Here is a 16,624-nt window from a genome sequence, read left to right as displayed (position 1 = left end):
TTGAATTTTTGAAAAACTTAAAACCTTTTTTATTTGTTAAAAAAATGTACAGACCAAAAGAAAGAAAATACCACCTTTGTTTCAATTGTTTGTTATATTTTTCTTTTTAGTTTGTTTAAAAAATAATGTTTTTTTACCCTTTGTTTGGATGGTTATTATCCGTTGTATTATATTGTAAGTTTAAATACAATGTTAGTTTTGATTGTCACTTAAATTCTATTGAATTGTATTATATAAATTCATTATTAGGTAACAATGCCAAGATTGTGTAACGATCGGTATGATTGCGTCGTTACCTTTTTATGAGAAAATTACGTGGTTTAGCAAACTTATACTACTTAATTACTCATCATAGTTATAGTTTGCTATAATTCCCACTCGCAACTAACATTAACCATTATTACGTGGGCTGACTTCGAGTTGTATAATTAGCCATATTTGTATGATTCACAACTAACAATTCTTTGTTTGATTTATATTTGTATATGATGCTGATTTCCTTTGGTTTTTCCGTTTTGTCACCATATACATTCAATCTTTTTGTGTATAACTTTTTAAAGTTTGTATAAACCCGTAGTTTTCAGATTTGTATAATATAATTTATATAATGTAATTTGTATAATATATTTTGTATAACTGTTTAAAGTTCATATGTTTATGTTTGTATCAATTCGTTATTTCAAGTTTTATCATATTTATATAATTCCATACTTTATATTACTCAATTATATAAAAACATGTGAATTATACAAACGTAGCCGCCAATTATACAAACGACATGCGAATTATACAAATTATTTTCCTCTCTCGCTCGCCCCTCTCCTTACTCTCCGAATCTCGCTCACCTCTCTCCTCCCTCTTCCAATCTCGCTTGCCATATATACAAATACATATGTATAATATACAATTATCTAACCGATCTCTCCCACTCTCTCCTCTCTCGCTCGCCTCTCTCCTCCCTCTCCCAATCTGGCTCGCCACTCTCTTCCCTATAACATGTAGCTACAAATCGTAATTAACAAACTATAAATATGGAGAGTAATTAGGCTATTTTTAGTGGCTATATGCGAAAATTTCTCTTTTTTCATTTACTCTATCTTTTTTTAATAGCTCTATCCCGTCTCCTATAAATTATTTTTTTTGTAAATTTATCATTCAAATCATGCATGCGTCAATCTTTTCCGTTTTAACAACTTAAATTTAAAACTACAAATGTTAATTGATTAATTTATTATTTTAAAATTCATGTCAAATCAAAATACTAATTTCGGGTTTTTAGCAACCACACGCCACTCATAAAAATTGTGTACAAGCAAAAGTCAAAGTTGAAGAGATTTTAGATGCCAATTGGGAAAAGAAGAATACATCTCAACCTCTAATTCTTCTTCTCTTTCAATCCTATCAATGGAACCTCACCAATTCCTTATCTTCTTCACAATATTCACTGAAACTACTTGATATGTCTTCTCAGCCACCACAACCACCGCATCTCCACAAGAAACCCACTTCCTTCCCTGACGTTATCTTCACTGCCTTTTCTCTCTTCGTTATCTTCTCTTCTTCAAACCCCACTACTTCCCTTCTCCGTAAATTCACCCCTCTTGTTTCTTTCCCTTTAAACCCCCGTAGATTTCTCAGAATTCCCACTATGTCAAACCCATCTTCCAGTAATCTTCGTAACCCTATTCATCACTTCCCCAATCCCCAATCACTCTCCGATTGGCTAAGGCCACGTATGCCTTCTGATTCTTTTGCTGCTTGGGGGGTTAAGCCGGGAACCAAGAATGTTAGTAATCTCTGGCTTGAGTTGTCTGAAGGGGAGACTTTGCTGGCTGATTCTACGCCGCCGGTTCGAACTGTTGAGGTTATGGTTGTTAAGGTTATTGGAAAAGACAATAAAGTCCTTGTTGAATCGCACCAAGAATTGTCGGATGGTGCTGTTAGGCATAGGTGTAGGCCGTTGTCGGAGAAGATGAAGCCTGGTGAGACAGTTGAAGATGCGGTTTTTCGGGCTGTGAAAGAAGAGCTTGGTTCAGTGCTTGGTGGGTCTTTTGGTGAGCTCAGAGAGAATGGCATTGTTAAGATTTTGCCCAATTCGTATTCGAAGAAGGTGGAGGAAAGGGTTTCGGCGTCGTATCCTGGATTGCCTGCTTGTTATGTGTTGCATACAGTGGAGGCTGCAGTGGATGGTTTGCCTGAGGAGGAGTTTTGCACAGAAGAGACTGATGAATATGGAGATTCTAGTGAGAGGATGGTCGCAGATGGTGCAGTTTCATGTAAAAAGCATTACTGGAAGTGGGTTGATGCTGATTCGTTGTGATCGATGGTGTGGGAGGTGAGTTTGAGCTCTTGTCCTTCCAAGATTGAATTTTTGACTACTACATACATGGTTCAATAATAAAGATGGCTTCCCTGAGACTTGCGGTTGAGTGTCTTTATACTTTATAGGATATTTAGATACAGTTACATAGAAGAATTGCTTGATTTAGCTTTCTATTCATGTTAATATTCATCTCAGGTATTGAGGATTTAATATTTACTGCGTGTATATCTTTCTCGATCTTTCTAACAGCGAAAGCTTCTTGTCTTGTCCTGACTTCTGAGAAGAACAGGATGTCATTTGAAATTCAATTACATTATACTTATGGTGCTTCCAAGTGGGAATAACTTGATAATTAACATCTTAAATACAACATGTTTGCTTTGTTATATCTGGGCGAACCTTGTTTCCTACCACTTGATCTTTTGGTTAGGTTATCCTTTACCGTCAAAACCATTTATTTTATTTTGGTTAGGTGCCAAATAATGTAATGACTTTCCATTTTGAGCTTGCCAATTGAGGGGATGGCTAATTGGCTGTAGCTTCAGGCAGCTGGGGGCTTTTAAGCTAAATGTGATTTCATGTTCAGGGTTTTAACTGCAGAATATCTGTTTCAATTTCAATGTCACTCCTTGTTTAAGGAATCAAAACCAAAAATCAGTTCCAAAGTTCGAGTTACACAGAGGCAAACATGATTAGTTTATTTCTTTTCATCTTCCCAAGTTTTGGTGGTCTGAGTTATTCGATTACATGTCTTGGTGGGCTGATGCATGTACCCAATGGAAATATTTGAGTCATGCATAAACTAGCTCAAACTATTGTTATTATTATTGTTCTTTCATGAAAAAACTACAGTAGAGCCTAATTCTGGTGACACTGTTGAATGATGGGATTAGTGATACTTCTATGCTTTTACATTTAATATAAGCTTCTTGAGGGACTTGTTACTTACATCACAACTCACAAGTTCGAGCCTTGCGCCATGCGAACTATGCCGGTAAGCCTGGTATTTAAGTGGAGTAGGGTAGATGTGCTGGTATGCGCACACCGTATTAGCAATATTTACCTACTTGAGAAAGAGGTATGGTTGACACCATAGAGGTGGAGAAAGGCTGGAATTAGGGAGAAAAGAAATGGGAAAGAAAGAATCCTTTGTCACCAGCTTTTTGTGGATTTAGTTTAGTGGCTTAATTAGCATTAAAGTAGATAATGTTGGCAATGTGTATGAAGGAATTTTAAATTAGTTAGTTTGATGCTGGCCAGCATTCCCTCAATGCTGAAGAATACTACTTATGAATTGTCAAAAAAAAAAAAAGAATTTTAAATTAGTTAGGATTTTTGAATTCCGTTTAGTTTCTGTAATTGACACCAATTTAAGGGTTTATGGTTCTGTAGGCCTCTAGTGGCCTCTTTTAAAAACTACACTAGAGTCTAATTCTGGCGACACTGTTGAGTGATAGGATAGATGATACTCCTATGCTTTTACATCTAATATTGGTTGGTGAGAGACTTGTGACTTACATCACAACTCACAAGTTCGAGCTTATAAGCCAGTAAGCCTAGTATCTAAGTGGAGTAGGGTAGAGGGGATGATAGGCGCACTCCATGTATTAACAATATTTACCTACTTAGAGAAAGAGGTATGGTTAACACCATAGAGGTGGAGGAAGGCTGGAATTAGGGAGGAAAGAAATTGGAAAGAAAGAATCCTTGTCACCAGCCTTTTGTGGCTTAATTAGCATAAAAGTAGATAATGTTGGCAATGTGTATGAAAGAATTCAAAATTAGTTAGGCCTTTGAAATTCCTTTTAGTTGCTGTAATTGATACCAATTTTAAGGGTTTAGGGTTCTGTAGGGGCCTCTAATGGCCTTAAAATGTGGTGATCAAGTTGAAATACCCAACTCATGAACATTCTCATTGCTGAAGATGCCACAATTACCTAGTGTTTGTAGTGCTTTGGAGCAAGTTCTCTTCATTCATGATATAAAAATTTCTTTACTCCCTGCTACGAAACATGCAGAGGATTGGAAACATAGAAGCCAATTTAAATAAAGCCCTTAATTATATTGAATTTCACTGTAGTTTGTTCAGATCCCTCCAAATGTTTCTCCTGCTCTATATTCCCAAAATGCTAGGCTGACTCTGTGACATCTTTCCTATATTCCTAGCTACGAGTTTTTTGTTTTATTGTTTTTGTGGGGCTGGGTACAACTGGAAGGAATTTGGTGAAAGCAAGGATGAGTTATTGTGAACCATGTAAATCAAGTCCTAATTGTTATGGTTTCCTTCTCTTCTCATCTTTCTATTTACATTGCTCTAAGCTTTTTCTCTAAACTTAGTCAATCGGGCTGCTGCTGCCCCGCGATCAGTCTCAATTCAGTTCATTAAGCCACTAACTTTACTCTCCACGGACACTCCTTAACCTATCAAGTTCCTTGTTTCTCTGCTCTAATCCCACTCTTCTGTTTGTTAACGCGTTCTCTTTGCTTCAGCCCAGTTTTCAGCCTATCTTCAGTTTACATTAGAAAATCTTTCATTTTCATCAGATATACTAGTGCATTAACATGGTTTTATAAAGATCATTAAGTTTTTAGTTGGATTCTCAAATTCCCTCACATTATTGTGACCCTTCAACGTTCACTCTCCTCCTCTTACCTTGTTACTACATCTTTGAAATTTAACGTTTGTGTAGTTAATATTTGTACTGTATCTGATGCTTATCACATTTGAGTTCAAAAACTTTGGAAAAATTTGCTTCCATTAATTGGAGAGATCAGGAATTTGATCACAAATGAATTGTCAAGCGGGTTTTTACAAGCAGAAGTAATTAGAGTGAGAGGTCTGAGCGGTAACTCTCAATGTTTTGCTTAGGTGAGGAAGAACTGGTAAACTTGAGGCGTTCCCTCCAATTTTGAAGTTCTCTATGGTGCTTAAGGAGGAGTCATACTCATATAATTGTGTTGATATGAGCTCAACTTGCCTTCAGAATTGTTACATGGAGGATTTTCTCCCCTGTATATATATATATATATATATATATTCTGGATTGGTATTGAGCGAGTTGCTCTGCAAATTAAATGGCAAAGACATATGTGATGAGAGCAAGAGGTTTGTCATTGGCAGTTTAAGTTGGTTAAATGATCCCATCAATACGAGTAAATTTTATCCAATCAGAAACCGAATAGAGGTTAGAAGGAAGCAAATGCTTTTCCCCCTTTTTAGGGTCTTACAACTCGTCTACGGCTCGGGAATTTACTGGTCAAGCATTAGAGAAAGATTGGTCGAACTACACCGGAACGTGCTGGAAAATTAGCGATTGTTGCTCTGAAACCATCTTATCTTGATGTTTTAATTAACAGTGTGTGTGTGGGTCATAAAACTGTAGTATGAAGCCCAAGGGTGTGGCTTAGCGCCAATAAAGTGAGTGAAAAACCATGTGAGGTAAGGTCCAAATTTTTTAGAAAACATAAGTACATTTCTTTTCATCTTCCTAAGTATTTGCTTTGGTGGGAGCCTGGAATGTAATAATAGTTGAGGTGCCCATGCGATGGCGAGCTGGCACGGAAACCAATATAAAGATCAATCAATGTTTGGTGTCTTCCCTTGTTATCCTAGTATTTGTCTTTTTATAACCACAGAATTTTTCGAAAACCAATAATATATAAGTACAAAAAGATGTATAGTATCCTGTCGCTTTTAAGTTTTTCAAAAGCCGTTTGGTTCGTACAAGTTTAGTGTAAACAAAATATAATGTATAGGTCTTAATAGTATAAAATAACTCCTAAAAGATACTCCTATAAAGAAGACGCTGCATTAGTTTCTCATTAACTCGTCAGTATGTGGAGTCATATCAGCTAGATCATCCACTTGCTTCTGTCACTACAAATTATTTCGTTAATCTTTAATTCCATCTACAATCAAAGGGACACAACTTTCAAGATAAGATTAACGCCCTTTAAGACTCGATTATCCTAAACTCGCACTTAATCTTCATTATTCGTAGTACTAGACTGTTACAAAATATTTGCATGAAATTAACAAAGCTTTTATATTTCTCATCAATATAATTTATGATAACAAAAGTTGCAAATATATATGGTGTACAATAGACCCAACGCGATTAGTTTAATTTGGCGGATGTATACTCAAGTACCTTTCATCAAAAGATAATTTACAATAGTATAATCATACAAAATATATATGAAATTAAAAGAAGAACAATATACTCCCTATGTGAGGAAGGGCTTTAATTAATTATTTCTAGTAATATTTAATTCAAAGAGTGGTAGAACATTGCGCTCCTTGTCTAAAACTAAGCGGAGCAGATGGCAAGGAAGATCCAAAAGGCATAATAGCAACACAATCAACATTAAACCTATACTTCCCAGAAACCCAAGTTCCAACTTTCCATCTCAACCTACCACTTCCTTTCAAATTCATAATCAGTTTTCCAACACTTTGGTCACGTTGCACCTCATAACCAAAATAAGGATCCACTGGCAATCCATTCCCAATCAACAAAGCCGATAAAAAATTACTATCTTCATGGCCTTGATAAAATGGAGGAAGAGAAGTATGAAGAGTAATTTGTTGTCCTTTATAAGAAGCAAACACTTGCAATTCATCGTAGTAAATTCCAACTTTCTTATTTGGATTTTTCGATACGAGGGTGAGTTGTATAGACGAGTTAAGCAGTTGGCGTGGACCTGAGAGATTGAGTTGATAAATATCAGCTTCTCTTAATGTGAAATTTGGTTTTGTAGGATGAAGTGTGAGGTAAAGAAGAAAGATGAATGAGAGAATAGAGAGGGAAATTGTTGAGAAGCAAAAGAATAACTTCTTTTTTGGGAATAGATTTTCTACTTTGAAGCCTTTTTCTTCACAGTGTTTTGGGGATTTTACATCAATTGGAGACATCTGCTAAGCAAGAAAATAAAGAAAGGCAAGTTTACAATGCTAAGGAAATGAAATGAAATGAAGAGGTTATTATTATTATATATAGTATACAAGAAGAAGTGGTGTTAGAAGTAGAAGTTTATAATTATTTTGTCTTTTGGCTGCTTTTTAGTGGCTACTTTTGCATGGGGTATTGACTAATTAAGTGCAATGATATCAAAGGAAAGTAGTCTTTTTCCTTTATTTACCTTTTGGTGAAGTCATTAGGTTGTTTAGTTATTGAAAATGTTCACCTAGAGTTTTAAATTTACTTCTGTTGTTATCATTACTAAATTATTTAGTTCGTAGCTAATAAGTAGAATTTTTTGATAACTCATTGTGAAATTGAATAAGATGAACGACATACTTTGTTGTCTGACACTAATTTTCATTTTTTAATAGTGTATGTTGATTACTTTTAATTGAAAATCTATCTTAATTCTGCTTTAAATTGATGCTAATTTTTTATTTATTTATTTATAGCATGATTAATAAAATGAGATGAAAATTATGGAAAATTGTATAATTAGGATTCAAGTTCTAGCAATCTTTTGGTATGTGTAACAGTGTAAGCTTTTGATGGACAAAAATTACATACTATGTGATACTTACAATGATAGGAAAATAGTTTTTTCCAGTCTAAATTGAGATGGAGAGTGTCTAGTTTCACAGTATTTTAATTAGTGAGCTACTAGACTTACTGTTAAAAGATGTAAAATAAAAAAATTCTATATATATAACATGCGTGCAATGCGTGATATAGAAGCCAATTGGCTTTCTGTAGGATAGGGTAGGAAAGTGAGATATTATTATTTTTGTATCGATGATGAATATGCATGCACTTTGTTATATATGGTACATGCTTTTTAGCTTGAATCTTTTAGTATCATATATCAAATTGATGGTTGATTTGGAAGAAATTAGGGATATATATCTATGTGAGACGGAATCTTCATTACAACTTTTAGCATTATTGAAAAAAAGAGGTAGCCTTTTTTTAAAGTGTGTAATGATTGCACTCATTAAAATGATAAACTATATGCCACAATGCCCTGACTTCGACTCCTCCTCAGGGCTACAAAGATTTTACTTTCATCATTTTAATTCGTTTGTACTAATTTCTTTTTAGTCTATTTAAATATAATAAAAATAGGTGAACACACGCAAAATATATTTTTTTCTTAAATTTGAGACAAAAGTATTTAATAAGAATATTTTATTCACGTGCTTAGGTACTCAATTGAATAACTATAATTTAAGTGTTTAAATGAAGTTTACGAAGACCGTTGATGGTTGATATAATTCGACAAAACAATATCAGGGATTTTTGTTAATTAAATTATAGACATGCTTTTCCGTGTAAATCACTACATTGTATAAATAAAATAAAGTCATAATATGGAAAAACATTTCATTGATTGAGCTCTGGTCCATGGAAATTAAAAGTTGAAAAGAAGAGGAAAACATGAAGAATCTAATTAGAAATGGACTTTTTCCAAGTCCATGGGGGCAGGTTAGGGGTGGGTGTTCGGGCCATTTAGTTTGAATTTTTGAATTGAAGAAATTATAATCTAATTTCAATTCAAATAATCCCAAATTAGATTAAATTTTTTAAATTTGATTTTAGATTGACTTTTTTGATTTATAGGGCAGATTATAACAATTAACAATCTCAACTCGCCTAATAGTTTGCTCTGTTATATAGTTTCCTACTATTAACAAGGATTGAGGTTACTTTGCTCGATTATGTTGTGTATCAAACTTATTTGTTCATAGAAATTTTTTCATTTTATCTAGATTAGTAGTTACAAACAATACAAGTCATAATTAGTTATTTCGATTTTCTATTAGGGACAATAATTATAACCTCAACTCTGTTTATTGGTCTGAGCAAAGATACAACTTATTTAAATTGAATATTCAAAATGAACAATCATAAAAATAAATATTTTCATGGAATCGTGTGTATTCTATAATATATTATAAGTTGTCAATCTTAATCATTGTCATTGAGACTCATATCAATTCAAATTAATATTTAGATATAAATGTTACCTCTTTTTTTTCCTCCTTTCAAATAAAGGAAAATGATTTTAAATATTTCTATTTGGAATCATGATAAGTCTGATTTCTATTGATTGAATTATTTCTAATGGCATATTTACAATATATACGTAGTGATCAGTTGAACTTTCTAAAAATAAAATCGAAGGTCAATTTATAATCCAAAAATTCATATCAAATACCTGAAAAGGTTTAAACTTCAGATTGTACCAAACTCTGTCCACCCCTAGCCCCTAGGGCAAAAAAAATAATTAAAATTACATTATATATATATATATAATTAATTAAAATTATTTTTTACGTATATATAATAGATATTAAATATTTTTTAATTAATTTTTTTATATGTTTACTTTTAATATTTCGAACTCTCATTAGTGAAAATAGTAGTAACTTCTACTCAATCGAGTTTATGGTGAAAAAAAAAGTTGCTTATATTATAGCTCATCATGTTACTTCTGCCTTAAGGAAACTTCCCACCCACCGTTTTGTTTTTTCTTCTCTTGTTTTCATATTTAAGGGTCAATTTGCAATTTTGCTACGTAGACATTTGATTATTAACACAAGGAATATATTAGTATAGTCTTACGAGTAAGATGTTGAGTTATCACCACTGGAAAGAAAAACTAAAATACAAAAGCTGTAGATAGATGTAGAGTAGGTAGTAAGCAATTGAAATAATGTTGTTTATAGTTAAAAGTGTGCCATCCTTAATTTGAAAACAGCGGGTAACTAATTGATTGCTTTTAATTACTAGTAGTATTATTTTTTTGATTAATTCAGTTATGGAGGTCTTTCAGATAAAGTTGAGTTTGAGTGTAGCCCATCATCATTACTCTTTTGTAACAAGTGAAACTTTCTCTTTGCTATCTCATTTTACTTTGATAAAGACAGGGGACAGGTCCACTGATATTATATTGCCCTCAACTTTGTGTTTTGCTTTATGCCTAGTTTCTTCATCATGCCCAGGTTGTGTGTCAAAATGTCAAATCTCTTGCTATTTCTTTTTGCTTCTCATTTCTGTTGTGCAAAATTTCACGCAACTGTTTTCCCTCCCCTGTTCCATTTACATCTCAGGACAAGGGTTTACTCGATTATTAAGAAATATCTTTCTTATTTATGATTTCTTAAGAGACGTGTAAAAGAGAAATTGAACAAGTAATATGGGAAGGAGAAGTAATACTACATAGTTACTCTCTCTGTTTATTTATTTTTTGTTTAGTATTGACTTGACACACGTTTTAAGGAACAACAAATAGAGATAATTTTACTATATCAAATATATTATATGCTTTGGAAAATGACTATAGTTAATAATAAGGTCTTGATCTAGACGAGTGAACGAGTAAAAGTAGTTGGAGGAAGTGGGAAAAACTATTGAGTATATCATAAACATTAATAATAGACAACATCCAAATCAACTTTTGCAGGCAATAAAGCAGAGGGTCTTTGGCTGCACGCATATGGCAGGATATAAAACCGGGAATCTAGTTGTTGTCAAGCTTTTGTAGTTTTTGGTTTATCAGGTATCAACATCCATGGCCCATTTCTTTTTACCATAATTTAAGGCCACTCAAGCTCTTAGCTCCCCCTCTTTTTCTTTTTTACTTTCCTTCCACTTAAATGCTACTAACTGTTTTTTTCAACTCAGGCTTGTACTTGCTGCCTTATTTTGTTTTTGTTTCTTGGAAGTCCTCTTTCTAGAGAGAACTCGAGCATGCCACGTTTAGTAGAAATGATCGAGACTATGGAAACGGTTAACATTCTATACACATTGATATTTGTTACTGTTACAAACACTCCTATGCTAAAGCATGGGTAAAACAGAAATGGAAAGAAAGACTCGGAGAGCCTCAGAGAGTGTGAAGAAGACTGGCAGTATGCATCACTTTGATCATGACTCATGAGAAAGAAACAATTACTTGACTATATATGTAACAATGTTGCAACAACAAATGTCTTCTATAAACAGAAACGAAAATAATAACCAGAAAATCTCTGTTAAAAGTCTGTACATAGGCCTAGAACTAGTCGTGGTCTGATCGAGAGAAGTACAGCAAAAAGACTCCAATAATTTACAAACCGGAAAAAGGATTTGATCATCTCACCAACTATAACAAGAGAGGTGAATTGATCCTAGTCATGAATATAAAAATTCGTATTTGGACGTTTCTAACCTATATGTTAACTGAGAGATGTACCATACGTATTTGACATCGCAAACAAAAGGCAGGGCTGCCCTCCTTCACAAAAATGTAGAGAATTCCTCACTAGATTGTAAGTGAGTGACCTCAGCATCATAAACACTTGGTCATCCTCTTGTTCGTTCCTCGACCTTTGGAAGGACAGAATCACAAGTCGTTTGACACCACTTATATTTTTTCTGCTTCCTCCTTTCGTTGGATGAATTTGTGATCCTATATTGCGAATCTGCCTATGAGTTACCTGGCGAAGACTCACTAGGAACATGACGAACAAACTGTCCTTTAACTCTGGGACGCTGTTCAGCGAGTTTTTTCCTGCTTTCGTATCGTACCTGAGAGCAAATCACAAAAGAAAATGATTGATGAGCAATGACAGAACAATCCATTGAAAGTAAAATACATTTGCTCTAAAATGATTATTCATAAATTGGCCAGTGGACTTTAACAACTGTTATTAAAAATTAGTTCTATTTATCTGGCTTTGCTGTTTACCAGTGTGTCTTGTTGATATCTTATTTTCCTTTCCACTGGTTAATTTAGAGGGGAAATGTTATGCCTTACAGGATCTTTTGTTCTTTAGTGAGAATTTTCAAGATGAGTCTGCCACCAGATAATTTCAAGGTGAAGATAATGATACGTCAAATACAGACGAACTTTTGATAGAAAAATTATGGAGCTGACATATACCTTCTTTTCAAAGCATCTCTCTTTCCGCTTCATGCGAAATTTTGTAAGAGCTGCTTCTCTTTGAGATTGATGAGAGTTCCCATCAGGAGTGTGAAGGCTTTCTTCTTTCCTATACTCTGCCGGTGTTCTGCCTAGTGGAAGTGAGATGTTTCCATTGCTTCCATAACTCAGATGAACATGGTTTAGATCACCATTGCAGCAAATACTATTTATAGTTTGATCAGTTGCAGAGGGAAAACGTTCACAATCAGTTGTAGGTTCAGATGTGTGCCCTCTCTTACCCTCATTGTAAGCTGTCGAATCACTGTTGTTTTGATCACTCTGTGAGTGCAATTTCTGAGAGCTCCTACTTTCACAATTTAATGTAAGGAATGGATTCGCCTGATAGGAAGATTCCTGAGGGGTAGCCGAACCTGGACTCTGCAATGGTGAAATGCCAGATGGCATGCGAAGAATTGGAGCAATCATGGAGCTGTAAGCACTGCTTGGTCCCTCAAATCTGATGCCTCTCACTGGTATAGGGAGTGGCGTCGCTCTCTGCTGAGGAGAAGGAAGTCCCATTTCAGCTGGTCCTGGTTCACCGTAGTTAGGAAGGGCAACACTTTGAGGTCTAGTAATCGGACCACGGGTGTCTGAGTTGTAATCAATTGCATGGCCACAAAACTGCTTATCAGAATCAGTTTCATATTCCTGTAGATTATAAGTCCTAGACGACGTTGACTGTCCAGACTGCATTGCCCTGTTCACATACCTGCAGGAGCATTTTCCTTATCATTAGATGCAAAACTTCATTGGTTTGAAAAGGGTGCATCAGATTAACACAGATCATCTTATAGAATTCAGAACGACACTCCCACTCTATAATCTTAGATAATAAAGTTTCACAAGTTAAAAGGCTCAAATTCAAGGATGAAATGCCTCAAGTAATTCGTCTTACAACCAAGTTATTTCAGGAGTCTATTTTTAGTTCTGTTATCTTGATAGATCTCACATCTTACAAGGTAGACAAATGAAAAATAATTTATTGTCGTTGTATTTCATTCTCTCAAAATTTCATGTGTTGGTAGTGAGGCTTTCAACAATTCAAAATACAAAGATGGAGCCTGGAGGCACTTCCTATTCATCACTTTATTCTAAAATTAATGCTACATCAAACCATGTAAAAGAATAGATTAGAAACTGAAAACTTACCGCGTGAAGGCTGAAGCATCAGAATGGTTCAATCTGCGCTTCTCATTTGTAAACTGATTTACCGAACCACTTGGATGGGACCTTGTCAATGAAAGATCCAGTAATGGAGAAGAATCACCCTTGTTAATCCTAGTGTCGGAACCAGAACTTTTGGAATTACATTTGAGGTAATTATCAAATGCTCCAATCAAGTCAATTGCTTGTTTAGTTGGAGGACCAGGATGTTCATCAGAAGTTTGACCAATTGTACGCCCATGACCCCAGCTATCATCAGAATTTATATCTTCTCCCGTGGTCATTGCATTTGCATCTGTTATGGGAGCTGCACCAATTTGTATGACAGAAAACGTTAGAAGTTCAGAACCAGTACAGGTACTCCTAACTGATTCAACAGACTTTTCATTTCAAGTGACACTACTTCAAGAAATCAACAGACCGGACCTGCTTTCAGAATCATAAGATGGTCAGAAGAATTTTACCTCTAGCATCATTCTCGGAAATTCTCAATCTATTGTTTGCTTCATGAAGTAGTTCCTTCACCAAATCTGCAGCATTTGGAGGAGATGCATCCCTATTTGGTTGAACAGATTCCGGTAAGTTTTCTGCATTCTCTTCTTCATTCTCCAACTCTGGCTTTGTGCAGGAGCTCTACATAACAGAAAAAGCGGTTACAGATCTCACTTGCTAGAAACTATAAAGCAGACATCTCATAAAGAATTTCATCTATTGGAAACTAAACGAACATTTTCACACAAATAAAGCATTTTTTGTCCAAAAAGAATTTCATGAAGGGTAATATATATTACCTGAGCATCACTTCCTTTCTCAATGCATTCCCGGTTTCTCTGAACGCAAGCCTTATAACCACTTGAATGGTTGCTGCAAGCATTGTTTTCAGCTGTGACCTCAACTTTTTGTTGTGCAACACTTTCAGCAACAGGCCCCTGGGAACTACCACTTGCCTGATAGGACAAAATAGTTAATATGTAGTTGATAGGCGCAAAGTTCAGATAGGATGTTTAAGAAAACAAATGAAACAAGTTAGGATTATGCTTACAGCTCGTCTCCTCCAGACATGCTGCCACAGGTTCTTTAATTCATTCTTCCTAACTGGCTTGACAAGAAAGTCTGCTGCACCTCTCAGCATGCATCTATAAACCGTACTAACAGAGTCGTTTGAGGACATCACTGTAGATTAAAAAGAAGTTCTATTATGAGTAAATTGACATGCTGACCAACATTTTCTGCAACAATAGCTGGATGAAGGAAGCAACATACTTATTACAGGAATGTTCTTGCAAATATCGTGCTCCATAATCAAGGAAAGAAAAGCATATCCAGAAATTGATGGCAGGTCAACTTCTGTCAAGATGAGGTCAACATTGTGAGGTCTGCCTTTCAACAACTCCCATGCCTTTAGACCATCAGAAACTGCAGCGACTGCACAAACAAAATGTTTAAAACGTCAAAATCCTAACAAAGGAAACAGGTCTTGATTACATAATTTGTTTTCCTCCCTTCAGTATGTCTCATGCATTGCTGAAGCAGGGATGGAGAGTAAATTGCTTATCATCACAACCAAAGGATTCAAAGGCCCATTATATATATATATATATATATATATTTTCGTTTTGATATGTCAGAATATCAGAAGCAGATCAAATGTTCTAAGTTATTCCTTCCTTTCTTTATTCTTTCCCATACGAGAAGATAAGAAGTCGGATATAAAATTGTACCCATAAAGTTCAGCAACATATCCTCAATTTACCAAACTGTTAGGTCATGGACATGGATCTCCATCAATAAAAATTGCTAGAATGTCCAATTCTATCTTCTCCCATTTCATTCTTATGCTTAAAAAGACTCATTCATTAACCAATACATTAACAATAAAGTGTTCCACAGTAATTACCACTTTCAAATAAGCAGACTGTACTCCAAAAATGGTTGTTATTAACAGGAAAAAGATGTAATTTCCAGGGTTATGCTACCAATCAACTACACCGTCAGCTCTATTCAGGTTCATTTCATTCTAATACTACATATTTTGTCTTATACAGAAAATTAGAGATTCTATAATTTCAAGATGTGATACAAAAGAAATTTCTTAAGCAAACCAACTTCAAATCCAAAATCCTGAATATTAGAGTAATCTTAACCCTCAATTGAAAAGAATCCGAACATATATATTCCGAAAATCTAGCCGGATTAGTAAATCTACCTGAAATTTCCAAACTCAAACTTAATTCTTCAATACTCTGCCTAACTTTGTCCTAAATGGGGAGAAACATACAAGCAAAGCCCCAATTTCCCAGTAGTCGGAAAAAATTCAACACTAGAACTGACAAAAACAGATCCTCATGGCAATTTATCAAGAAAACTATCACGCAATTCCAATATTATTCGAATCAACACATTTACCAGCTTGAATAACTCAAACCCAATTCAAAGTTTCAATCTTTTTACACGACAGAAAATCACTATTAAGCCACAACTAACTAGCAAACTCAAAAAGAGGAAATTCAAAGAAACTGTTGCAATTTCAGAAAAAAAGCGAAACACTAACCTCTGTAACTGCATTTCCTAAGAAGAGCAGCAACAATCTGTCTTGTAGAATCATCTGATTCCACCAACAAAACTCTAAAAACCATTTTAGGCAAAAATCTTTCCCATTTCAAGACTGAAGAAGATGCTGCTGCAACAGCAGCTCCAGCCCCTGTTTCCTTCATATTTCCACCAGCCTCTGTTTCAATAACCATATCTCCCCCTCCTATAACCTCCAAATCACCTTCACTACTCACAACTACCTCACCCATTTCTTCGATTCCTACTTATTTTTCACCAAAAAAAAATTCTCGTACTTTATCCAAGTGGAGGAGAAACAAAAAGAATAGTAAAAAAGCACTATCTTTGGTGAAGCTATAATAAGTCGTCTTACAAAACTAAATAAAAATAAAAATATCTCAACTCTTTACCACTACTAAATATCTTGAAAAAAAATAAAATTAGTGGAAGAATTTGATCCAACGATAGCAAATCATTTTTGATACGACTATATTATCTAATGGTCCGAAAAAAAAAAAAACTCAAGTCTTGTGGAGAAATAGCATAAAATATCTAGAAGAGGGTCATGTGTATGGTTCAAATTGGCCACGTTGAAACCTGCATCAAAAAGTAAGGGCCCATTGGCCAGCCACTGGTTTTCTTTTTTGAAAAAAAATT

The 16,624-nt window shown here is 34.7% G+C and overlaps 3 protein-coding genes and 1 long non-coding RNA gene across 4 annotated transcripts; 2 read left to right on the top strand and 2 right to left on the bottom strand.

The window, feature by feature from the left end:
• Positions 1-1,320: 1,320 nt before the first annotated feature.
• Positions 1,321-2,650, top strand: LOC102589654 (uncharacterized). Its single transcript, XM_006347456.2, has one exon. The coding sequence runs from the start codon at positions 1,460-1,462 to the stop codon at positions 2,318-2,320; it is 861 nt and encodes a 286-aa protein (XP_006347518.1). The 5' UTR covers positions 1,321-1,459; the 3' UTR covers positions 2,321-2,650.
• Positions 2,651-6,364: 3,714 nt separating this feature from the next.
• LOC102589328 (protein YLS9) lies at positions 6,365-7,297 on the bottom strand. Its single transcript, XM_006347455.2, has one exon. The coding sequence runs from the start codon at positions 7,236-7,238 to the stop codon at positions 6,597-6,599; it is 642 nt and encodes a 213-aa protein (XP_006347517.1). The 5' UTR covers positions 7,239-7,297; the 3' UTR covers positions 6,365-6,596.
• Positions 7,298-10,683: 3,386 nt separating this feature from the next.
• On the top strand, positions 10,684-11,247 carry LOC102588787 (uncharacterized). The gene is made up of 2 exons (XR_367342.2): positions 10,684-10,846; positions 10,972-11,247. It is a non-coding gene; the product is annotated as an uncharacterized lncRNA (long non-coding RNA).
• LOC102589008 (two-component response regulator-like APRR5) lies at positions 11,230-16,367 on the bottom strand. Its single transcript, XM_006347454.2, has 8 exons — positions 15,969-16,367; positions 14,681-14,842; positions 14,460-14,590; positions 14,209-14,364; positions 13,882-14,050; positions 13,403-13,724; positions 12,212-12,962; positions 11,230-11,856 (listed from the first exon to the last, which is right to left on the bottom strand). The coding sequence occupies exons 1-8, from the start codon at positions 16,216-16,218 to the stop codon at positions 11,755-11,757; spliced, it is 2,043 nt and encodes a 680-aa protein (XP_006347516.1). The 5' UTR covers positions 16,219-16,367; the 3' UTR covers positions 11,230-11,754.
• Between the last annotated feature and the right edge of the window lie 257 nt (positions 16,368-16,624).

The sequence above is a fragment of the Solanum tuberosum genome, unplaced genomic scaffold (genome assembly GCF_000226075.1).
Source record: "Solanum tuberosum cultivar DM 1-3 516 R44 unplaced genomic scaffold, SolTub_3.0 scf00093, whole genome shotgun sequence".
Lineage (NCBI taxonomy): Eukaryota > Viridiplantae > Streptophyta > Magnoliopsida > Solanales > Solanaceae > Solanum > Solanum tuberosum.
Note: the sequence above shows the minus strand (reverse complement) of the source record. Positions and strands in the feature narration are given on the sequence as shown.

Bases quoted from the DNA above. Each gene is read 5' to 3' on its own strand.
- LOC102589328 (XM_006347455.2), bottom strand. From the start codon at position 7,238: ATGTCTCCAATTGATGTAAAATCCCCAAAACACTGTGAAGAAAAAGGC.
- LOC102589008 (XM_006347454.2), bottom strand. From the start codon at position 16,218: ATGGGTGAGGTAGTTGTGAGTAGTGAAGGTGATTTGGAGGTTATAGGA. The intron at 14,843-15,968 runs GTTAGTGTTTCG...TTGTTTGTGCAG, and splicing joins TAGGAAATGCAGTTACAGAG to TCGCTGCAGTTTCTGATGGT. The intron at 11,857-12,211 runs GTATATGTCAGC...ATTTGCTCTCAG, and splicing joins AGAGATGCTTTGAAAAGAAG to GTACGATACGAAAGCAGGAA.
- LOC102589654 (XM_006347456.2), top strand. From the start codon at position 1,460: ATGTCTTCTCAGCCACCACAACCACCGCATCTCCACAAGAAACCCACT.